Here is a 25,368-nt window from a genome sequence, read left to right as displayed (position 1 = left end):
GCCTTATGTAAAACAGAGGGAAAGTATATATAATAAAGTCATTTGGGGACTAATGCCAGGTATAGCTTAATCCTTTAAACCGTTTATTAATAGTTTGGTTGTGAATTCCATTTTGGAATATTCTCAGTCATGAAGTATATGTGATCTCTCCTTAATTCATGACTCCATTAATGGTAGACAGGTTTGCTCTTAGAGGCATCTTTTGATACACATTTTTATACAGTTTTTGCAAATATTTATCCTGAATTGAAATATGATTCACATGAAGGATGAAGTCAGAGAACACAAATATTAAATGACAGCTTGAAAATTATGACTTTACTTCAAGCCTTGTCACACACCTTGAATGTCTGGTAAAAATAAACCTCAAAAACTGTTAAAATTGCTCAATCACATTGTGACATTTCAAGACTACCTTGCAAAGTTTCTCTTTGAGGAACTGTACAAAGAAAGGATTAGTTAGTCTTCTTCAACTCAGTAGCAGACAAGTACCTGCAGCCCAGAAGCTAATATAAAGTATTTAACCTGATCTCCTACAAATTTGGTCAGCTTATCTCCATTTGTCTGACTCATTACAGTTTGGAAGCTTCAGCAGGCAACTAACTCTCACAGGGTACACAGCGATCTTCACTCACCAAGAGTTCTGGGCCACAAGGCCATGTGAACACAGAATACTCACTAATCACTGAGAGATGTTCTCAATATAATCCCAACTATTCAACTACATAACGAAACAGAAATTTGAGTTTTCCTAGGATACGACTGGTATAGAACTTAAGAATTTAGAATTTTGGAGTAGGAAGCTCACTCAGTGTTGAATCTCCTCTGCCTCTACCCATCAGACAGTTATTAGAGTCAACTTTTATCTCAGTCCATATTTGGCAGAGGAATGGGCAAAAACAAACACACTGTCTTACACATAGTTGTGCCACAAAACTAATTTACAATTGCAGATACTTATTTTGTGCCAGGCACAGCGTTTGGGCACTTTGACTGCGTTATTTTATCCCTCACAACCATCCTCTGAGATTCTAAGTTCCATATTACAAGGCTTATCTTTTGTTTTTTGTTTTGTCTGTCATATAGTCACATCTCCAATAATCTCTACTGGTCCATAAAACCTTCTTGACCTTCCAACCTGAATTAATGTTGCTGCTGAACTATATAGCTTTACTAGCTGTACCACTCAAATGTAAAGTTGTTACACGTTGCCTAATTACTGGTTTTATAGTGAGACAGTTTTAAGTTCTTACTTTATGCAGTGTACTATTCTAGGTACTGAGGAAACAATACTAAACAAATGGCAAATGGATGCTACCTGTCCCCTCTTGTTGCCTCTAGGGAAGTAAGAAGGTTACCTAGAAGGCAGCAAATTAAATGGACAATAATAATAATAATACATGAAGTGCAATTAGAGTACCTAGAAGGTTCACCTTATCTAGTCCCATACAGTCTTGAGTGTTTTTTCATGGATTCTAGTGATATTCTGATTAGGCTCCAACTTTCCCACCTGGTCTTCTAGAAATTCAATTTTAACTTGGTTATAGTCTCCTAAAGATACTTCCTCTTCACCAGCCTACAGCTCCTTTTTCGCTCAATTGAAATTCAAAATCTTTTCTCCACAAATGCCGTTTCCTGTTTTCTGAGAGAAGATTTTGCCACTTTTCTCTTCACCAATAAGAATCTGGTTTACAAAAAAATTTTTTAAAAGAAGAATCTGGTTTACAGAAGTTGAAGACTTCTGTTTTATAGAATTTAAAGCCTTTACTGCTACATTATTTGTATGCTACTGATCTGGTTTCCACAATTTATTCTCTCTACTACTTTGATTCCCTCCCTCTTCTTTTTTTCCTATCATTTACTCCTTTGACCCAATCAAAAATTAGCAAATGTTTCAGAGCTTATGAATGTAAAAATTGAGGTCACTATTTTCTTACCCTCTCCTACATCTGGAAAGATAATCTTATACTGGAGTGATTCAGATAATAGAAGAAATATGTAGGTGGGGAGGAACAAGATGCAAAATCCCTTTCTCCTTTTTCTGTGTGGTTGAAAAGAAAAGGCCGAGAAGAGTGGAAACTGGGCCTTCCCATGCCCTGCCTGACCTGTTGTCAGGGCAACAGGATGTGTGGGGAGCCCTGGCCTTCCCAGTGCCTGTTGCCAGGGTAACAGGATATGAACCATCTTCTCTTATGAAACTATGCAGTTTCCCTGCCTTATTCTATGTTTCTCTTCTATTTGGTGGAAAATTATATTTGTTTAAACAAACCTAAAAGCAACACAACTTCAATATACAAGCTACTGAATGATCACGCTTTGCAAGAAATACTGTAAGTGGGTATGTACCATTGATATTATTACTTGTGGAAATAATGTAGAAGAGAATTTTATTGGACTGACTTTCTGAAAATAGGGACCTCAGTCTTCATTTTTATAATCTTTGAAATATTTCCTGATTTTTGATTGGGTAAAAGAAATAAATGATAGGAGATGATGAGGGAGAGAAGAAGAGTGTTAATGGCAAAAAACTGTGGAAGCCAGAGAAGAACTATATGAAAAATTTAGAGGCTAAGAGCTTATATCAGTTGGCATTTTTTTTGTGTGTAACAAACCATCTTGCAATTCAGTAGCCGAAAACAATAAACATTTACTATTTTGTCATGATTTTGAGGAAGCTGGATAATCCAGGATGACCTCACTCACATGTCTGGTGGCTGATGATCTGGTTGGTCTAGAGGGGTCTCAGCTGGAATGGTTTATATCTGCTCCACATTCTCATCCTCCAGTAGGTTTAATCAGGCTTCTTTCAATACTGGTATGGGGGTTCCAAAGAGCAGCAGGAGAGAGTAAACCCCAATATATAAGCCCTTCCCAAGCCTTTGCTTGTGTCACATTTACTAACATCCCATTGGCCAAAGCAAGTTAGCCAACATTCTGGCCAAGCTCAGAGTCAGTATGGGAGGGATTATCCAAGAGTGGATGCAGGAAGTCATGAACAAATTGGGACGTATTGTAACAGTAAACAACAGCATAAAAGAATTTCTGGAAAATAGAGGGCTCCTTGGAAAACTTGAGATATTAAAGCAGAGATTTGCTAGGGGATGAAATATCAAGAGGGTCACACATATAAAGACACTTTTTCATATTGGGACCAGTAGGAGGTACTGAAGATTTTGAGAGTTCTTAAAGTTCATAAGAGCTCCTTAACCCATCTAGTAACCATTTCCAAATACAGACTAAGAAATGATGAGGAAAATACTGCATGCCTTTAAGGAGTTTATATTCTCTGCTGGCAATAAAGTAGAATAAACTCCAGTTAGATGATTTTTCTAAAATAAACAAAAGGAGAAATGCTCACTTTACTTTAAAAAAGAACCTTATCATATGCTTAAAATCTGTTATAACATGAAAAGAAGAGAAAGCACAGCAAAAATAAAATACCTTGTTTTAATCATTAAAACTCCTGGCTTTATTCTCATTGGTAAATAAAAATCTTCAGGGACAGACATCCAGACATCTCTACTGTGCAGCATTATTTTTCTCTGTTGTTTGGCATACTAAAGGCGAAATAAATTAGAATAATTTTGTAAGTGTCCAAACTCCAAAGGGGCAAGAGAGTTTAGGAAAAGTCAAATTCCTTTGCAAATTCTAGCTAGGATCATTGTTTAAATAAATTAATTAAAGGGGTCATGGTAGTGCATGTCCTAGAAAAGGAAAGGAATAAAACTAGGGAGTTTCTGACATCTAAAGCATATGCCAAGAGATAACTCCCCTTAGTATTCATCTTTGAGTATGCAGAATTAGGCAAACAGATGGCAGGATTGTGGAAAAATCAAAATAAGAGAGCAGTTTTTAACTCCTGAAATGTCAGGTTTTATAGTGAGTCTCGAGTGTTAAATAGAATTATCTAAGTCAGTGTTCAAGGGAATAGGTATGGGCCTAGGAATCTGGCTCTCCCCCTACTAACAGGGGAACATTAGTCAAGTTATTTAATGTCTTTGGGGCTCAGTTTCCTCATCAGAAAAACAGGATAATTATGCTGAACCATACATATCAAAAGAAAAATATTTTAGAAAGAATAAGGCATAAAAGAATTAAAAAGTGTGATTACTACTATGCAATTATAAGGTGATTTTAAATAGCTTAAGCTAATCAAAAACATGACTGATGCCCAAGTCATTCAGTTTTTTCTTAGCTTGCTCCAAATGCTGTTTATTTTTAACCAAGTCTTAGAAAGTCCAGTTTTAAGTGGACCAGAGTCATCATACTGTTGCTTTGCTGATAAGAAGTCTATTGTGATTTTCTTCTAAGTTATCAAGGACCTGATTCATGTACAAAATTCCAAGAATCCTTTGATTCTCCATGATTATGCAGAGTTTAATTCAGGTTGACCTCTGTTTTGCCGCCCTGTAGACACTGGTGCTTAAGAGATTTTACTACTTTTTCATGCCTCTTTATAAACTTACTTGAACAGCTACAAATGTCAAAATTTTACCTACCAGAAATTATTTGCTTTGAGCATTTTCTGGGCCTATTTAATAAAAATTTGTTTTTAGATATTTTATAAGATATTAAATAGAATATAATCTCTTTCAACAACCTCAAGAAATTGTAGCTTAAAGGAGGAACCAAAAGAGTCAAAATGTTTCATTTATATGCCTCTAATAACCTGTTATAATTTTTATGTCCTTTCTTAACAAGAAATAGTTATTCGTGCCCAATACTTGTTCAGATCAGGTATGTGAAATACTAGGATTCTCATAAGCCCTAACACTATCATCTGTTTAATGATGCTAATGAACAGTTCCTTTCATATCCAAATGGTTTACAGCACAGTCCTTTCCAGATGGGAATCAGACTTGCTCAAATATTTACATTTGATTAGCTGACTGAAATACGTTAGAATGAAGGACAAAATCTAATAACATAATGGTGATTTGGTATTTTCTATAATGAATTGACGAAAGGAATGACCATGGCACATGACAATAATTACTTGGAAATCAACTCTCTTATGAACCCGACCTAGACAGGGATAAGAAAAAACCTAACAAATGATTTTCAAGCCCGAGTGACTCAGGAAATTAGATTAGCCCTAGGTCATACATGATTACAGAGACATAAAATCCATTCTAAGACCACTACAAGATGCTGAACAAGACACTGAACAAAAGACACCGAATCCATCAAGGCAATTCTTCTATCAGTGAAACTCTCAAGGCCAGCCCACTTCTCTTCCTCAGCTCTCTCTTCCCACATAACACACTCTTGCCTCAGGGAAAGGTAAATCCTTGAGTATAACTGTTCTGGTAAAGAGAAACCTGAGGATTTTGGTGAGACCACTTCCACTGAGCTAAAAGAAAGCCTTCTTTTCTCACGTTGACAATCCTGCTCTGTCTACTGATTTTAAGAAAATTACCTGAAAAAAAAAAAAGAATTCTGCTTCTGCATGTATTATCAGTAATAATAATGATACTGCTAGTACTACTTGAACTCTAGACACTGTTCTTAGCAGTTTATAAGCATTAATTCATTTAATATTCCCAACACCTATGAGATTGGTAAGGATATTATTCCCATTTTCAGTTAAGAAATGAAGACATTGAAAAATGAATCAACTTACCATATAGCTGTTAAACAGTAGAGTTGGAATACACGTAAGAATGGACAAGATTATGGGAATATTAATAATTACAATGTTTTAAGAGCTTACTATGTGCCAGGTACTGAGTTATATTTCTTAAATACATTATTTTATTTAATTTTCACTATCTTGACTCTGGCAACATCCAGATTCCCAGATCCTAATGCTTCCTTCTAAGTGGAAGGACCTTTCATTGGAAAAGCCTTCCTGGCCTCTCTTTGCCACTTCTCACATTCTTTCACAGAGGAGGAGAAGCAACATTTGGTTGGTGAATTGTGGAGAAGGAATTAGATTTTGGGATGTAAGCTGTCCTTTTCAAGGGGCGTGGAAGGGATATTCTACTTGTAGAAAGCATATCTCATCTACCAGAGGTTATGAGGTAAATTTAGGAGAAGAGACTTTGTCCCTGTTTGGGGAAGTCTACAGTTTGGGGGAGTAAGTTGAATTCAGAGATGTTTTGGCTTATTTAGCTGCAAACCAAAAACCTTACTCTCCATTACAAATTTAGTCTTTCAATGAAGCTGACATTTTTATCTCCATCTACTGGACTCCTATATCTGTCCTTCACTTAATTCTGAACTTGGGCAAAGATTATGTGACATTCCTTAGCCTCTCTCTCATCCCAAGATCTAATGAGATAGGTATCAATTTTTGTCTGTCTCAGCTCCTCCTGAGAGAAGTCATCCCTGACTAGCCAAAATACCTTCTCCAAGTGACTCTTGACCACATGACCTAGCACATTTTTTTCAGGTCACTCCATTTTAACTTACTTTTTGTAATTTACTTTTTGGTTATTTGTTTCCTCTAGAATGTAAGTTCCTGTGCCTAAAATAGTACCTGACATACTACACAATCAGTAAGTATGATTGAATGAATAATGAATGAAATAGTTGGATATCACAGAAAAGCTAATAACTTTTCCACAGTCACTCATTAAATGATAGATGGTATTAGAAAATATCTGACTGTTTCCAAGTTCAATTTCTTCATCTCTAAGGTATTTCATCTCAACAATGTCTATTCTAGAAAGCATAACATAATGTTATGCAAGAACTGAGATTTATATTAATATTATATCTGTATACCAATATAGGCTTCATGAGATGCTTTTCTTCAAATCAGTTTTATGACTGAAAAACTGATTTTTTAAACTGATTTGCCTTATTAATCCATCAAAAGAGTCACATACACATCCATATGAGAACAGAGACTGAGATTTATCAACAATTTCCAAGAAAGATAGCATAAACATTCTTTGACATTTGAAATGAGTCCACTATATATTTTCAATATCAGAGCCTGGTAAGAAAACTGGGGTTCTGGGCATGTAATCCAGGGTTAGATGGAGGACAGTGAGTTATTTAATGGCTAAGAATAATGAGTATCTAACTCCAGTGTGCCATAGAGGAACCTAGGCTGGGCCCCACCTCTAGGCATCATGTCTGTGTCTGTGTGTGTGCATGTGGGTGTGAGTGAGAGTGTATCTGTGTGTTGGGAGAGGATAGGAGTGGTCATGTTGGTTAAATACTCTTACTATTCTGTTACAGGAGAAATGTATTAGTTTCTTATTGCTACTGCAACAAATGTACCACAAACTGAGTAGCTTGAAACAACGCAAATGTATTATCTTCAGTTCCATGGGTCAGAAATTTGATGCAAGTTTCACTGAGCTAAAATCAAGGTGTTGGTAGGGATACATTCTTTTTAGAGGCTCTAGAGAGAGATTCCGTTTTCTTTCCTTTTCAAGCTTCTAGAGGTTTCCACATTTCTTGGCTTATAGCCTGTTTCCTCCACCTTTGATGTTGGCAAAGACAAGTTGAGTCCTTCTCACATCATGGCACTGTGACCTCCTTCTGCCTCCTTCTTCTATTTTTAAGAACGCTTGTGATTACATGGGCCCATCTGGATAATCTAGGCAAATCTCCATATTTTAAGGTCAGCTGATTAGCAACCTTAACTCCGTCTGCCTCCTTAATTCCCCTTTGACATATAAGGTAACATTTTCACAGGTTCTGGGGATTAGGACATGGACATCTCTTGGGGTCAATTAGTCTGCCTATCATAAGGCTCATGGACTAAGTTTTAAGAAGCACCACTCTAGATCCTTTTCTGGTGATCTTTCTAGGTAACCATTGTGAGAATGTCCTCTTTTGTGGTTTTTTTGTTTGGGGAGCAAGATGAATAAGTGGTTTAGAACTAGGCTGATCTGTGTTTAAATCCAAGTTCCATCAGACACTGGTTGTTTAACCAACTTAGGATACTTACCTCTTGAAATCATTGAAAAGAGTAAATGAGAATACAGATATGTTATATCTGGAAAGTTCTAACATCTAGTAGACGATAAGCAAACATTATTTCCTTCCATCTTCTTTATCCCTATTCCAGCTATGAATCTATCGCCACTCCTCCCACCTGGCTTTAGGCCCTATATTGACAGCCTGACTGATCTTCTAATTTTGTAGTTAGACCCACTATAAGATTCAGAATTTTATTCATTGATGGATTGATTTAACAGTATTTATTGCATTATGTCCAATATGCCAGTTATTATGCTATGGGCCGGAGATCCACAAGCAATCACAGCGAACATAGCTCTTTTTCTCAGTAGCTTGTGGGGAAGGTAGATTTTGTTATGAAAAGGGAAGCCCAGGTTACTTAATGAGCCAAATATAGGAAACTAATCTAGTATGGAAGGTCAGGAAGGATTTCTTTTGCAAGTGAAATTTAAGAAGAGATCTTTGAGCATTTCTTAATAGGCTCTCAATTAGAATTTTTAGTAGGACAATTCTTCCTGATAAGAGAATGTCCTAAGCTCTGGAGGACAGTTATCATGCCTGGACCTTGCTGCCCACTGAATACAGAAACACTCTCAGGCACTGAAACAACCAGAAACATCCCCACACATCTCTAAAAACCTCATGGGAAGCAAGAGCAACTCTGACTGAGAGAGGAGAAAGGAGTGGTTCCCTCTGGAAGAGAGAAAAAAATGAGCAAAGGCAGATGGGAAGTAAGCAGCATTTCTTCTGTGCAACCCTGGGTTTGGGTAGGAGGAGGCCACAGAGGAAGAGGCATGAGAGCAGGCTCCAAAAGTTGAACAGGTATGGTGAGACCTGGGAAGGATGCTGAACTTTGTTTTTTTGTTTGGTTTTTTAAAATTTATTTCTTTTTTGAATTTTATTTTATTTATTTTTTTACACAGCAGCTTCTTATTAGTTATCTATTTTATACATATGGATGCTGAACTTTGAAGGGAGGGCACTAGAAGCCTTTAAAGGTTTGAAGCAGGAGAGTAAAAGGATCAGATTTATTTGCTTCTAATCTATAATGTTGCTCCATCCTAAAGTATAATTCTAGTTTGGTAATATGGTGCTAATAATGCCTGTCATTTTACCTTTTGCCAATTTTTATTCTAAATATGTATTTCTGCTACATCTTCCTGGTGATAAAGTTTTGGGCTACTTCATCAGAAAACCGTATAACACACTGCCCTCTAAAATAACAGCTAATTGAAATTAGTTATAGGGTTCCTGCTTTCTCCTTCACTTTCTGCTCCTCTACATTTTATTCTTCTACTACTGAAGATCATGTGTACCACCACTCAAAGAGAAAAAAATGAGAAAAGAAGTTTAAGTCTTTCCACTGTTGCATTCACAATTCCAGATCTTAAAATCTGTATATTTGTATGGATTAGGAGAGATAAAGAGGTATGTGTCTCTACATACAAAATCAATTATCACATATTACGTTAGGTTCTAACAGCGAAATTCTCATAGTCTTACATCTATAAAAACTGAAGGTATTGGCAGTAAGTACTATGGAGTGGTGAGTCTCACTTTTTTGTCAATAGTTTATGGTTTTGAGCAGTTCAAACTCCCCTGTTTTCTGTTGAAAAACTGAGTAGGATAACACTCTGATTTAGTTTTACTCTAACACCTTGTGGTTTTCACTGGAATTTTAACTTGATCACAGTTTTCTGGAAATGCTGTAACCTCTTAGATCAAATTCTTAGAACAGTAGCACTGAAGGGAAAGAGCAGTACCAATGTTTTAAAACATATTTGATTTTTTAAAAAATCCACAGTGGAAGAGCCCTTTTTACACTTAAAGACCAAAAACCAGTATCATGACACAAAAAAAGATTCTTTTTAAATTGAAAAAAACTACTATGTATAAATGAAAACAAATATAAAATCTTCAAATCAACTTTCTTCATGGAAATCAATAAACTTAACAATCTTTGCAAAGACTAGTGTTAGACAAATGTTCTCAGGATGTAGGAAGTAGTATAGGTCCCAGAGTCACAGGAAACTTCTGAACCAGAAATTTCATCAGGTTTCAAGATGGCAAAAGAAATAGGAAGTGTTTTCCAAATCCTAAATGGTTGGTAACTTATGGACAAGTATATGATTCTTTTTAAATGTAGTTTATGAAGGACATGATGCCATAGTCATTTGCTAACATTTCTACCATCAGACATGGTGAGTCATTGTGTAGAATCTAAATTGTCATACTGAGTGACAAATTAGTGGTAGAAGATGGATTGAAGAAAGCTAAAGAAAAGAGCCGTAACTATAAAAAGAAAATTAATAGAACAAAGCATACAAGTCTACATCAGAAATGGGAAGAGAAAACTGTTTTACCTTTGTTCCCACAAATGAATAAGAGATTTCTTAGCACACTACTGAATATGCTGTCTTGATTAAATATTATATGAAGGAGATTTAAAAGGAGTTCAATGAAAGAAATCAACAAAATGATAGAGAAGAATTGATATTTTAATTAGTTTACCTACATTTTCACATGTGCTACAAAATATAAAAATTACTTCTATGGACTGAAAAAAAGTGTTCTAAAGTATAATGTCATATGAAAATGCCTATAAAATATTTTCTGTAAATATCTACCTTTAGTGGTTCATGTTTTCCATTTTTAAGGTATACTGGAATAAATCGTATTTTACTTTAACCTTTGTATCTATTTTTATTTAACCTCAAAAATGTACTTATTTCAATATCCTGTTGAAATAAATAAATGCATTTGTAAAGTTTGCAGTTAAAGGTCAAAAAATCACTTTCCAAACAAGTATCTAAAGGCCTTCATTGAGCCTTTTTTGCCAAACTAAGAAAATTATTTGATAGCTTTCATGAGTAACATGATTTTAATTGCCATTACTTAAAAGTGGGATTCTAGCACTAGACATTTTGGTAAGCTAAAATTCTGTTTGAGTCACTATAACATTTTAAATAGGGAAGACAATCTCAGCAATGGAATAGGGAGTCCCTCATATCATTTCTTTGAATTTAGACTACACAAAAGACCATAATTAAACAATTTGGTTGTCATTAGTCATGCAGATTTTAGATTTAGAGCTTCTTGTTTTGACAATTCTGAACCTAGAATACTGGAAATGTCTTCAAGTATAAGTTAAAATAATAGTGCCAAAATGAAAATTCTTTCTTGCTTTAATGCAAAAGCATTCAGTCATTTCCATCAGTTTAGCAATAATTATTTTAAAAAACTTAGTTATCAGTAATTTGGTCATTCAGTGTCTCTATGTGGTCATTCAGTGGTGCTATATAGACACAATTCAAAATTTATATAGGTACATATATAATTATATCCTACATCCATGTTGAATATTGTCACGAAGCTCTACTGCTGAATGACTCTATCACCCTCTCCTGAAAAAGTATGACAGTTGATCTTTGAGATCAACTGATAGTGTGAAAATTGGATAACTTTGCCGTAAAATGTTAGGTAAACACAAATTCACTTTTCAAATTTTTTAAAGACATATGCATACACTCACTACCATACATCTTCATACATTCAAATAACTGCAGAAAAATAGAACAAAGACAAACTGAACAAAACAAACAAACCAAAACCATCCCGTCCTGCTAAAGGGAAGAAAATCTAAAATAGGTTGTAATATGAAATATAATTTTTCCGGTACAGATGTTCATCCACTCATTAGGTTAGGATACAAATCAGCTGATGACTGCCAATGTTTAATTTTCATCTATGCTGATTAATTTTGTAAGCTGTTATTTGCTTTTATAGGATTATTTGTTTCCCTAGAGAACCACCTTTACAAAAAAACTGTGATTTCTAAATCTTCAATGAATCTTGTAAACATATTTCTCTAATTCATTCAAATGATGTAAAGATGGCTTCCTTTTTAAAAGTTTTTCTCTGGTAAATGTTGTTTGCATTATTAATGTGCTCTTAAACCAGTGCACTGTAATGCCATGTATTACTTCAAGTGTAAGAAAATATACAGAGAGCACTAACTATATAAACATCATTGAATACATTCAAACGGAAGAAAGTAGAAGGAATTTTTACCTAACAAAGTTTGATATCATTTTTCTTTTTAAAAACTCATAGATTTTGATAAACAGCAACATTAAATTTACTCAAATGTTGCATTTTATACCATAATATGTGTACACAACATTAGAAATACAAATCCTAGAAAACCTGTGTTTCTCATGGTATAGGATTCCTTTAGCTATTATTATAGAAAAGCAAACATATTTTCATTTGAAGTCTGCAAACATACTAAGCAATTGCAATGGCCTGTAAATATTCATATTTTATATTTTTAAAAAATTAAATCTTATTTTACAATTATGACATAATTAAAATAAAGCATGTAAACATAGTGTGCTGGAACACTAAACAGGAATTAGTTACATACACAGAAAAAAACCTAAATGCTGTTTAAACAGCAAGGTAAACAGTACTGCAGTTAAAGTTTGACTCAGGTACTTACATTTCATGCTTGAAATAAGCACACTTCTTGACCCATCTTACTAAAGTCTAGTTTACACCATGAGCTATTCTGTACTCTCAGAAGTGAATTGGTTAATTTAAGCCAAAACTCTCAAGCAAGTTTGGTATGCTGCTAGTAATTTTACCACATAAACATTTTTTTCTTAAAAAAATATTATTAAGACATAATGAATAAGCACAATGGAGTATAGTTATTTATTATCATATTAATCCTGTCCTTTTTATTCAAAATCTAATCACAAAGAAATAAGTATTAGTAGTAATCTGTCTTTTTACCTGAGACAAATTTTATTTCTGCAAGTACCCAGACAAGCAGCTTTTCTAATTACTTTTCTGCATATCTAAACCACATATCTAAGTAACGCATACAGAATGTCTAAAAGAAGCCATGTAGTCTAATAGTGAAGTGAATTCTCAGGGAGTTACCTTACTTTACATAAAACATACCTGTGCAAAAGAACTATACATCCTTCAAGCAAGTTGTTAGCTAAGACTGAGACGTTTTATTTTTTTTTTTAAGAAAATCTTTCTAAAAGAAACACTAAACCACAAAGTCAGAAAGTACCAACAATTCATCATGTTAATAGTCAAAATTTTTTTGGTCAGAGAGGTGGATAAAAACACAGACCAAGCAAAGAGCTTACTCACATTCCTTTCAGGCGTTGCCACATTTTTTCAGTCTGTTCTCCTATGAGATACTTAAAAGTGGTGTTTTCCAATTCTTCAGTTTCTGTAGCAGTAGACCCCATGATGATACTCCTAGGGCAATACAGTTAGTCAGTTTCAGCAGCTAGAACAAGCATTCCTCAGTCCACTACAAATCTTAAAACAGTTATACAGTAGCATCTCTTATCTATCAAAACATTGCAGATTTACAAAGCTGACTGCAGCTTCTGCCAGAATTGCTATTGACTTTGACAGGCATATCCACTGCTCACCACATCACCTCCCTTCAAGCAGACAGCAGTATAAACAGATCCTCTGACCTCACAGAAACAATCGACACATGTGAGCCTGCTACTGTACTACTGACCAACTGAGCGCTCCAGCTCTCCCCCAAAGCAGCTCATTTGTTACTGCTCTGTGCACTGAAGCACATCAGAATTCCTACAGTTTCTGAGATCTATTATGCACAAGAGAAACGTGAATGACTTTAGCACACCAGAAGAAGCTGAATTCCTCTCTACCAATGGAAGGAGGGCAGGATGTAATAAGAAAACAGATGGTAGGAAACAGTATCAGCAGCACCGCCCTGAGAAAAAAGTGGCTGTTTTAAATGCCAAGGTTTTTGTCTCCTAATTGATCTGGAACCAAGAGTTAAAAATATACCAGCCTCTAACCATAAATTCAACAAATACTAATGACAACAATGAGAAAATAACATAAAAGCCGTACAGAAGACAGACCACCGAGCTCCACAGGTTGTTACTGAAAAATATGTACAACGATGATGCTGTAATCGTGCTTATTCACCTTCTCCTAGCAACTCCACACAGTAGGTAACTGCCAATTTAACCAGTGGAAAACACGGCAGCTGCAAACAGACTGCTCTGTGAATCCTTTGGGGATTAAAAAAATAAATAAAATGAAACTAGTGTGTCTGCTTGTGTACGTGTGTTGAAGGAAAAGGAGTGTGGGGGGAGGAGAAGGGAAAGAGAGGGAGATGGAGGAGAAGAGAGAAATTGATGCTGTGCTGCTTGTGCATTTTAGAAGAAAAATGAGAGAAAGTGGACATAAAAGGAATCAGAACTGAGTCATCTGCCAAGCTCCCAACACATGGTGAGCTTTCTTTGAAACAAGCACAGATCTTGAGTATGAGCTTCATAACAGCTATGGCTATCTGCAAGCTGCTAAGAAAAATATACTTAAAAGCAATATCTCTTGTTGTTTGTTTGGAGACACAAATGTAGTTTTATTCCTCCCTGCAAGAAGCTTGCCTGTTACCTTGAGGTTTAAGGTAGAGCTATTCATAGACAGTAGACAGGTAACAATATTTAACATTTATTGAGTGTTCACTATGTGTCAGACACTGTTCCCAGTACCTAATAGTATTACTTTTTAAAATTCTTACAAAAAGCCCATGAGGTAGGTAATATTCCCGATTAACAGTTGAGACAATTGAGAAATAAAGACAGTCCTCAGATTTAAATCGTCTTTTAAAATAAACACTATGATTTTACTGACAAGAAATCTCCCAGGGGCTTCCCTGGTGGCGCAGTAGTTAAGAATCTGCCTGCCAATGCAGGGTACACAGGTTTGAGCCCTGGTCCGGGAAGATCCCACATGCCGTGGAGCAACTAAGCCCGTGCACCACAACTACTGAGCCTGCACTCTAGAGCTCGCGTACCACAACTACTGAGCCCATGTGCCACAACTACTGAAGCCCACGTGCTTAGAGCCCATGCTCCGCAACAAGAGAAGCCACTATAACGAGAAGCCTGCGCACCTCAACGAAGAGTAGCCCCTGCTCACAGCAACCAGAGAGAAAGCCCGCGCGCAGCGACGAAGACCAAACGCAGCCAAAAAATTTTTTTTAATAAATTTAAAATAAATAAGTAAACTTAAAAAAAAAGAAATCTTCCACTATAAAGTTACTATGTCTATCTAAACAACACTGACTGCATCTAGTCAAAGTTGTAATATGTACAGTTGACCCTTTAACAACCCGGGAGCTAGAGGTGCCCACCCAGCCCTCAGTGGAAAATCTGCATATAAATTATAGTCAGCCCTCCATATACATTGTTCCCCAGTATCCGCTATTCTTCAGTATCCACATTTCCCTGTCAACATATTCAACCAACCACAGATCAGGTAGTCAACAGTATTTACTATTGAAAAAAATCCATGTATAAGCAGATCCACACAGGTGTTGTTCAAGGGTCAAATGTAGAAAAAAATCTTTGCAAAATTTTCTAGGCAGTGCCCTCTGATTTACAAGTTAGAAGAGGTTAGTTTTCCTATGCTACCCAGAAATGGATCAATATATCTCCTCTGGGTTTCTGTGGCAACTTAAAGGGAAATTTTCACAATGCCCTGAGTCTCTGACGTCCTGCAAATGAAGGAGGAGGCTGTCCTCAAATTTCTTGCAGCAGGAACCCACTTAGTTGGCAACAGCCTTGATTTCCAAATGGAACAATCATCTACAAAAGCAAAACTGATGGAATCTACCTCATAAATCTGAGGAGAACAGGGGAGACGCTTCTTCCAGCAGCTTGTGTCATTGCTGCCGTTGAACACCGGCTGATTCCAGCATCATATCCTCCAGGAACACTGGCCAGCAAGCTGTGCTGAAGTTTGCTGCTACCACCCGGGCCACTCCTATCACTGACCACCTCACTGCTGGAACCTTCACTAACCAGATCCGGGCAGTCTTTCACGAGCCACGGCTTCTGGCGGCTACCGTTCCCAGGGCTCACCGCCGGCCTCACCACCGGCCTCTCACAGAGGCTCTTATGTGAACCCGCCCACCATTGCCCCGTGCGACGCAGACTCTCCTCTGCACCCTGTGGACAATGCCACTATCCCGGGACAACAACAGAGGAGCCCACTCGGGGGTCTGACGTGGTGAACGCTGGCGCGGAATGGTCTGCGCATGCGCGGCACCATCTCCCGCGATCACCTCTGGGAGATCAGCCCCATCTCCACTTCCGGAAGAGACGGAAAGGAAGAGCCGGCCGCTGCTGGAAAGGCTGTGACCGAGGGAACCTTTCAGGGTGAATGGCCTGCTCCAGCTCCCAAACTCACTGCTCCTGCACCCGAGGTCACAGACGGGTCTGAAGGCGCAGGTGCCCTCTGTGCCCACCCAGCAGTTCCCCACTGGAGACCGAGCCTCAGCCGCCAGCGAGGACTGTCTGCGGCCCCCAGTGCTCTGGCAACTGAACGGGTAGGAACAACTCCTGAGTGGGCTTAGGCTGTTCTCCCACAGACTCAAACACAAAACGGAAATAAGGTTGACAGAAAATAAACCGTTTCTAGAAAAAAAAACAAAAAGAGGTTAAAGAGGTTAAATCAAGTGAAGCCTCAGTTTTCCTCTTTCCAACAAGCTATTTCCTGAACTCGATCTGAATTTAATGTCTTTAGCTAGCAGACAGCTTTACACAATCACAGCCTCACTTTTTTGAGCAGTTACCGGAGTTGTCAGAAATAAGTTAGTCTTTGCTCTGAAAGTACTGACTTTACCTTCACTGTGCCTTCATTGATAATCCTAGCTACATTCACTTAATAATCTCTTACCTGACTTTGTTGTTATGAGATAGTCAATGAACATCTGAATTCTGTTCTCAAAGATAAACCACAGGGAAAAAATCTCCATAAAAAGCAAGTACTCCACCACTACTGTTTTATGAGCCAAGATACCAAAGTCTTTGAGGCCACAATGATTTTCTAATTATGCCATGAAATTTCAAGCCCTCACACTGGACAGCTTACAAATAATATTGCAATGTAAAGAATGAGGTCTATTCTACTTAAGTGTGTGTGTGAATGTTATCTCCTCATTAAAACTCATTTGCCCTTTGCTTTCAGTATGTCCCTTCTATCATATATTGAATTGATATTTAAGAACTCACAGTATACTGATTACACACATAATACACAAAAATGCTTAATTATTGCATTATATGTTTCATAAAATAAAATAAAAATTTGAACAACCTACATAAAACAGTTTATTATTAAAATCCTTGGCCAAGACAATCTTCAGCCTTAAGCAGTATCAAAAAGTTATTGCTGTCAATGTAGAGAATTCAAAGCAGTTTTCTTTTCTAATTCATAACTAATGTCTGCAAGATACATTAATAAAATAAAAAATAAAATAAATCACATTAAAGAGAACAGAGTAGAACTTTGGGAATAGCATACAACTTTTTTTCTAATTAATATGTTGAGAAAATTTTGAAATGTTGCACTCATAAAATTAAACTAAACCAAAAAAATTTGACATGAGAAAGAGAAATAAGACAACAAGAATGGATTCTAAGAAATTAAAATATGCTTCCCAAAACAAAACATTCAATGTTAGTTCTGAGGGGAATTGAGAAAATAGTCCTGAATATAGGGCAAAAATTTATCCAATATGTCTCATCTCTCAGATGTTCAATCTCTTTTGCTTTAACTCTATATACAGGTAAATTATCTCTATTATAATAAGTAGTTCCTTTATTCTTATTAATTGGAATGTTAAAAATTTATAGAATGATTTTTCAATATCTATTAATGACAGAATATAATATAGCATAAACTCTGGATCCAGACTACCTGAGTTTGAATCCCTGTTCTTTGACTTAGAGAACAATATGATCTTTTTAAGTTACTATTATGTGTCTGTCTTCTCACGTGTAGAGGAGCGTAATAATATCACCTTCCTCATAAGGTTGATATAAGGATTAAATGAGTTACTATACATAAAGAATTTAGAACAGCATCTGGCACATGGTAACCACCTTATTAAATTGTTAGCATTTATTGTTATTGATACAGTTGCATGACTTTTCTCCTTTAGATTGTAATATATTGATAATTATTTATTTCAATTGGTTCACTGATCATGAACTAGTATTTCCCAAATAATTTGTCATAATGTGTTACTGTTTTTAATGCATTGCTGATGTTCATTTTGTTTAGAAAGTTTATATACTCATCCATAAGTGAAATTGTTCTAAATATTTGTGGCACTAACTTTATTGGTTTTTATATTAAGGTTATACTGGCACCATGTAATGAATTAAAGGGCAAATAGTTTTAAACTCAGAATTCCACACCCAGCAAACTATAACAAAATGACAAAGATAAATGATGACATATTCAGAAAAGCACCAAATTCAAAGAACATATCACTCAAATACTCTTCTAAAATAATTACATGAGTCAGTACACCTCAAAATCAAAAAAGTAATTAGTGACTAAAATCAGAGGCACGTACCTAACCTAGCCATGGAGATTAAAAACAAAATCTGAGGTTTACATCTGTGAAGAAGTGTTAAGAAGAAATTAGTTCAAATTAAAACAAGAAACCAAAGGGATCCAAAAGGATGACTTCAAGAAAAAAAATTGGATTAAATTTATCAAGAATCTCAAAAATTAAAATCATTAATTATTTTATTGATTAAGTAAGAGCACATTATATTTTAATTGACAGGAAAAAAATCCAGAAAAGATGTAAATTTTTAATAATATGGCAGATTAGGTATTCTGAAAATTTCCAGGCTAAACACCATTTTCAAATATTGGAAAAATAATAATAAATATACTTTTGAATGCACAGGAACGTCTATATAAAATGAAGGTGTCAAAATGAAGATGCCCATAATAACAGAGCTTCAAATACATGAAGCAAAAATAATGCAACTCTAAGGAGAAGTACACAAATTTACAATTACAGTCAAATGATCAGATATTTGATACTCCTCACTTTAAAAAACCAATAAAACAAGTAGAGAGAAGCCCATTAAGGATATAAAAGATCTGAACAACACTATCAATAGACTTGAATAATAGACATTTATAGTACACTCCACACAGCAAATACACATTATTTTAAAGTGCACACATTGAATATTTACCAAGGGACACCCCATTCTGGGCCATAAAACAAGTCTCAATAATATTAAAAGGATTCAAATTGTACCAAGTATGTTCTCTGACCCCAGTGGAATTAAATTAGAGAACACTAACAGAGATCTCTGGAAAACTCCCAAATACTTGGAAACTAAATAATACACTTTTAAATAATCCACAGGTCAAAGAAGAAAATAAAAGGGACATAAGAAAGTATTCTGAACTGAATGAGGATGAAAACACAACATATTAAAATCTGTGAGATGAGCCAAAGCAGTACCTATGGGGAAATTTATAGCACTATATTACTATTTTAAAAATAAACAAAGCTCTCCTATTAATGACCTCAGGATCCACATTAAAAAACTTGAAGAGGATGAGCAAATTAAACACAAAATAAGTTAAAAATAAGAAAATAAATATCAGAGCAGAAATCAATGAAATAGAAAACAGAAAAGCAATAGAGACAACCAATGAAATAGAAGGTTGGCTCTTTGAATAGGTCAATAAAATTGACATATATTATTAATGAATAAAATAAGATGTTAAGAACTGTGGTTGTTCTGAGATTTCACCTTTTATACAAGCTTTCAGGTCAGTCTACTACAGTTTCCTGGATGCTGATAAAAAACATTCTTGGGTCAGTGACAAAGAATAATTATAGTGCCCCCACCCAAAAAAAAATTTAACTAGTTAACTTCCAATTAACTGAAAAATGGGTAAATGTTGGCATATTCACAAAATGGAATATAACATGGCAATGAAAATGTATGACTTTCAGTAAAAAAAAAAAACCAAAAAACACTATACATATAGGTAAATCTCACAAAAATAAATGTTGAGAAAAAATCAAGTCCAGTAGGAATTTAAACAGCATAAATGTTTGTTTGTTTTTTAACTAATTGAGAAATACATATATAGTTAGTAAAAGTTTTTATTTAAATGCATAAAGATGATAAACTCTGGATAATGGTAATCTCTGGAAAGAAGAGAGGGAGATGCTACTGAGGTGAAATCCATAAGGTTCCTCAAGTGTTCTGGAAGTATTTTATTTCTTAAGTAGGGTGTAAATATGCAGGTTTGTAGGTAATATCTTTATACCTTTTAGTATTTCTGACATATTAATTTAAAAATTGTTTTAAATCTCTAGAGGGAAAAAAAAGCCGTGGTTAGACTATAAAATATGGAATGATTCAAAGTAATTAATGACATATAGGAAAAAAAAAACCTCCAGATGCTCTTGATAATTGGGACATTTTCCTTTGTGTAGACTGGTGTAGAAAAATACAAAATTAGATTTCCTAGGTATCAACTTAAGAGAAACAAAAAATATAAGTTCACACAAATACCTGCACACCAATGTTTATAGCAGAGTTATTCATAATATCCAAAAAATGGAAACACCTCAAATGTCCATCAACTGATGAATGACTAACAAAATATGGTAAATCAAAACAAAGGAATACTATCTAACAATAAAAAGGAATGAAATAGTGGCACATGCTACTGCATGTATACATCTTTTTATTTATTTATTTGTTTATTTATTTATGGCTCATTGAGTCTTCATTGCTGCACGCAGGCTTTCTCTAGTTGTGGCCCGCAGGGGCTACTCTTCGTTGTGGTGTGTGGGCTTCTCATTGTGGTGGCTTCTCTTGTTGCGGAACATGGGCTCTAGGCACACAGGCTTCAGTAGTTGTGGCTCATGGGCTCTAAAGCACAGGCTCAGTAGTTGTGGCACATGGACTTAGCTGCTCCACGGCATGTGGGATCTTCCCAGACCAGGGCTCGAACCTGTGTCCCCTGCATTGGCAGGCAGATTCTTAACCACTGCACCAGCAGGGAAATCCCAACAACATGTATAAATCTTAAACCATTTTTCTAAGAGAAAAAAATCAGACAAGGCAAATCTATACAGACAGAAAGTAGATTAATGTTTACCTGAGGCTGGCAGGTAGGAAAGGGGATTAACTGTAAATGGACATGAGAGACCTTACTGGGGTGATGAAAATATTGGTGGATTATGATGAAGATTTGCATCACTTGGTAAGTTTACTAAATATCTTGAAATGGTATAGTTAAAAGGGATGAATTTTATGGTGTGCAAGTTATACCTCAACAAAGTTGTTTAAAAAGCAAAGAAAAAGGAATTCTATTTCTTTCTCAATGGGTCCTAAATATGTAGTATATTCTACATCAATAACAGTTACATAATTATAAAATTATCAAATGCTATTTATCAGTTTAAGTTTTCAGAATTCAACCTGTAGGCAAAATATGAATTATTATATTTACAGAATAAAATATAAATGTTCTAAACCTTAATAAAAGTGGTAGTATAGCTTCCAGATATTGGGAGAAAAACAGGGGGACGAGAGGTGGAGGAAAGTTTATAATCACTGATACACTCAGTTTATATTGAGGGATTTCAACAATATTGTCTGAAGCTGATCAATCAAGACATTGAAGTTTAAGTGTAAACTTCTTACAGAAGTGTACATATAATATGTTACAATTATTACCAATATGATCCAAAAGTAATAATTCAACTTAAGAAAATTAGGAAGAGAGGACAAGTTCCTGGTTTCTCAGAGTATGAAGACATCAAGTAATGTTTGATGTTGATAGATCAAAATATCGAGGTTTGAGTTCCACGAATATGGAACTGATCACCAGAGGAAGTAAATGAGAATTCAAGGTGGCTACTAATGAAGAGTAGGACTTGTAGCAGTTATAGGAAAGTCAGTGGGAAATTTGATATTGTGTAACTTTCTCTCCTATTCGATCTTTTTTTTTTTTTTTACTATGCTCATATATTACATAATAAAAACTAAGGGAGATATTTGAATATATCTTTAATACCCTGTTGGCACACATTCAACTCAAGTTTAAAAATTAACTTATCATCTATTTCAAACCAGCTTTTCCTCCAAATTTCCATGTAAACTGGCACTTTCATTTTTAAAAAATAACTTTCATTTTTATTTTGCTTTTTTGGATTTTTTGTATTATTTTAAATTTTATACAATAGTTTTATGTATTTTTTAATATTCAGGAAATTTTGTTCTTGGCTCCTACTTGTCCTTCATGTCCCACTCCCACACTCCAAGTACATTCAGTTCTATCCCTGCTAATAACTCAATATTAACCCCCTCTTGCCATTCTCTCTACCACAGCCTTTCCCCAACAACTGTTAGAACCCTCTCTATTTCTTAAGATAAATTTGTATAGAAAAAATATTGTGTCAAGGGTTATAAATCTAGTATTAGTTCCTTAACATTTACTCAAATTTATTCCCTCATCTGCAATCTGTGAATGCTCCAATCTCAGGGTACACTAACTAATAATATTACCTATTTTTCTTTCAAATTATTTACCAATATGATAAGCAAAAATGTGTTTTTAAATTGGTTATTGAGATTTTTTAGTATTAACTTTTTTTTGGCTCTTTGTACCACTTTAACAAAATACTTGCTCCACTTTTTGTTCATTTTTCTCTTACAGAGTTTACAATTTTTATTACTGATTTGTAAATGTTCTTTAGGTATTTATATTAACCTTTGGCTTATCATGAATGATGAAAGTTTTTCTTGTTTACCATTTGTAATTTACTTTTTATCATTTTTTTTGGTGTCATTTAGACCTAATTTTTATGTAGTCAAATCTGTTTATTCTCTGTTGTTCTGCTATTGTTCTTTTGCCTTGGAGGCTTTTCCCCATGTTGATATCCAATACTTAATGGCTTCAATTTTATTCTAATTGATTAACAGTTTTATTTTGTTTATTTAATGATCTAATTTATGTGGAATTTATGTGAAAAGTACACATCTAGCTAATTTTTCCCAGAGATTTCACCCAAAGTCTGGAACCATTTGTTGAAATTTTTCTTCTGCCCTCACTGATTTGTATCGCAGCCTTTATCAAACAATATATTTTTATATATACTGGTATTTTGTCCCTGAAGCATCTGTGCTGTTTTATTGCTCCATCTGTCTGTTATGTAAGCCCCACAGTTTTACTAATAAGATTTTGATGCATTTTAAACTATATTTAATGGACATTATTTTCAAGTGCTTTTTCCAGACATACATTTTCTGTCAATCTTGCATCAGTATTTCAATAATTGTACACATTTTATCAGTAAGGAAACTGACGTAGGAGAGATTGAGCTCTACGGCTAGTACATGACAGAGTTAGGATTTAAACCTAGTGTGTAATTCCAAAGCTAGTACACTTAAATTCTTTTTTTTTTTAACTAAAGGGAAACTTTCTTTAGTTTTTTTTTAATTGAAATACAGTTGATCTACAGTTGTTGTGTTAGTTTCAGGTGTACAGCAAGGTGAGTTAGTTATACATATATATTTTTTTACATTCCATTATAGGTTATTACAAGATATTGAGCATAGTTTCCTGTATTATACAGTAGGTTCTTGTTGTTTATCTATTTTATACATAGTATGTGTATATTTTAATCCCAAACCCTAATTTATCCCTCCCCTACCCCTTTCACCTTTGGTAACCATAAGTTTGTTTTCTATGTCTGTGAGTCTATTTCTGTTTTGTAAATAAGTTCATTTGTATCATTTTTTTAGATTTCATACATAAGCGATACCATATGATATTTGTCTTTCTCTTTCTGGCTTACTTCACTTAGTATGATAATCTCTAGGTCCATCCTCTGTAGTCTTCTTTTTAAAGCAATCTGATTAAAAAACAAGTTGAGGTCAAGAGAGAAGAAAGAACATGAAATCGTGTAACAGAGAGACAGACAGGAGGGAGAGATGGACACTGGTCAGAAACTTCCACATCAGATCTTTTACATCTTGGAAATGAGGTGGACAAGAGATTCTGGTCAGTTCATCATTTTCTTTAGTCTTCGGCTCAATGTTCTTCTCCAGTGAGTGGACGTTCTTTCCTCAGGCTCACTTGGAAGGCCAAGGCCTCTGCTTGGGCCTTACTCCAGACCTGGGCAATCTCCTCATTTGTGAGCTTGAGTTTCTCTCCTGAATGGGCCTCCAGCGCCTGGTATCTCTGGCCTTCCTTTCCAATTCTTTCTGTGTAATCCTCAACACACTTATTCAGTGCTTCTTCATATGTGTGGTAGCCTTTGATCAAGTCCTGTTTCTCAAACCACCTGAAAAGGTTAAAGAGAGAGATTTTTCCATGTAGTTCAGTCTGCAATAAGTTGATCTTTTTCTCTCAGAATCTTCTGGATTTCAGCTTTTGGTAAGTAAGTGCCTTCTGTTTCTGAGCCGCCTCCACTGCCTGGTACGCAATCTCCTCAAACCCGTCCATGATCTTCCCCATCTCCAGCTTCTTCTCGGAGAGCCCCTCACATCTGCTCTTCAGCAGCAGGTTCTCCTTTTGTGTCGCTTCACCATAACGTCCAAATCCATGCTGTGCTGCATCATATCCACGATGGGCACGTACCCCCGGCCCGAGGACACACAGGGCCAACCTGGCACAGGAGCATTCCGAGCTCGGAAGAAATCAAATTCCACCAGCTTGGCCTCAGGCGGACTTCCTGAGGAAGGGGCGTCGGCTTCGCCCGCACTACCTGTCTCAGGGGTCACAGGCGTCGGTCTCTGAGGGCTGTCTTTAAGGAGTGGGTCAAACTTGTGGTATAAGGACTGTTTCCTCAAGGGCGACTCCTTGAACGAGACAGTCCCAATCTGCTCCACATAATCCACCTCGGGGCTCGGAAGTGCTCCTCACTCCAGTCCGAGGCAGCTCGCGCGGGCCGCCGCTGTGTCAGCGGGCGAGGCAGTGGCTTTTTGCCGGGGCTGCTGGTGGAAGCCAGTGAGCGGCAGAATTCGCCGTTCCCTCAGCCCGCGGCTCCCACACAGTGTGCACCACAGGCGTCGTCCGCTGAGGAGAGTCGTCCGCTGAGGAGAGCCCTCCGCAGCCACAGGCCCCACGCTTAGCAGCTTGGCCGCAGGGCCCAGCGGCTCCTTCGGGGGCCATATGGGGGCCTGACCTCTCCACGGCCTCGGAACAGGTTAAAGTTTGGGTCGTCCAGCGTGTCCCAGGAAAATGCCCCGAGGGTAGTAAGGACCGGGGCATTTTCCCGCCTCGGCCTCCGGCCTCCTCTGTGCACGTTTGAGGCCGGTTCTCTCCCCCAGTTTCCTAGGTGAGGAAAGCCTTTTGCTGGTGGCAGCACCAGAGAAGCCAGATTCTAGCTTCATGGGCCACTCCTGGCATGGTCGGCCATTTGGCCATGGGCCTCTTCCTTATGAGGCCTTCCGAGGGCCGGCGGCCGCGTTCTCAGGGGCAGAAGTCTCGAGCAGGGAATGGGCCAGCCTGGTGGGTCTGCGAGGGCCCCTTCTTCTCTGGCTTCTGAGGACCCTGCGTTCTGTCTTGGGACGCCACCCC

At 36.4% G+C, this 25,368-nt stretch overlaps 1 protein-coding gene and 1 pseudogene across 6 annotated transcripts in view; both read right to left on the bottom strand.

Moving 5' to 3' along the window:
* Positions 1-16,762, bottom strand: part of PDE1A (phosphodiesterase 1A) — a 349,377-nt gene extending 332,615 nt beyond the window's left edge. The window contains exons 1-2 of one of the 5 annotated variants that reach the window (XM_081241969.1): positions 16,675-16,762; positions 13,090-13,200 (exon numbers count right to left, since the gene is read on the bottom strand). In XM_081241969.1, coding sequence (XP_081098095.1) covers positions 13,090-13,190 — 101 coding nt within the window. In that variant the 5' untranslated portion in view covers positions 13,191-13,200; positions 16,675-16,762. The other 4 variants (XM_081241972.1, XM_081241970.1, XM_081241971.1 and 1 more) reach the window with 4 other exon arrangements.
* A 6,958-nt stretch (positions 16,763-23,720) lies between these two features.
* On the bottom strand, positions 23,721-25,059 carry LOC308621299 (transforming acidic coiled-coil-containing protein 3-like; annotated as a pseudogene). Its single transcript has 2 exons — positions 24,775-25,059; positions 23,721-24,686 (listed from the first exon to the last, which is right to left on the bottom strand). The product of its transcript is annotated as a transforming acidic coiled-coil-containing protein 3-like (transcript).
* Positions 25,060-25,368: the final 309 nt, after the last annotated feature.

Source organism: Mesoplodon bidens, assembly GCF_964165515.1.
Source record: "Mesoplodon bidens genome assembly, chromosome: 8".
NCBI classification, from domain to species: Eukaryota; Metazoa; Chordata; class Mammalia; order Artiodactyla; family Ziphiidae; genus Mesoplodon; species Mesoplodon bidens.
The sequence above is the reverse complement of the archived record's forward strand: the minus strand, read 5'-3'. Positions and strand labels throughout refer to the sequence as shown.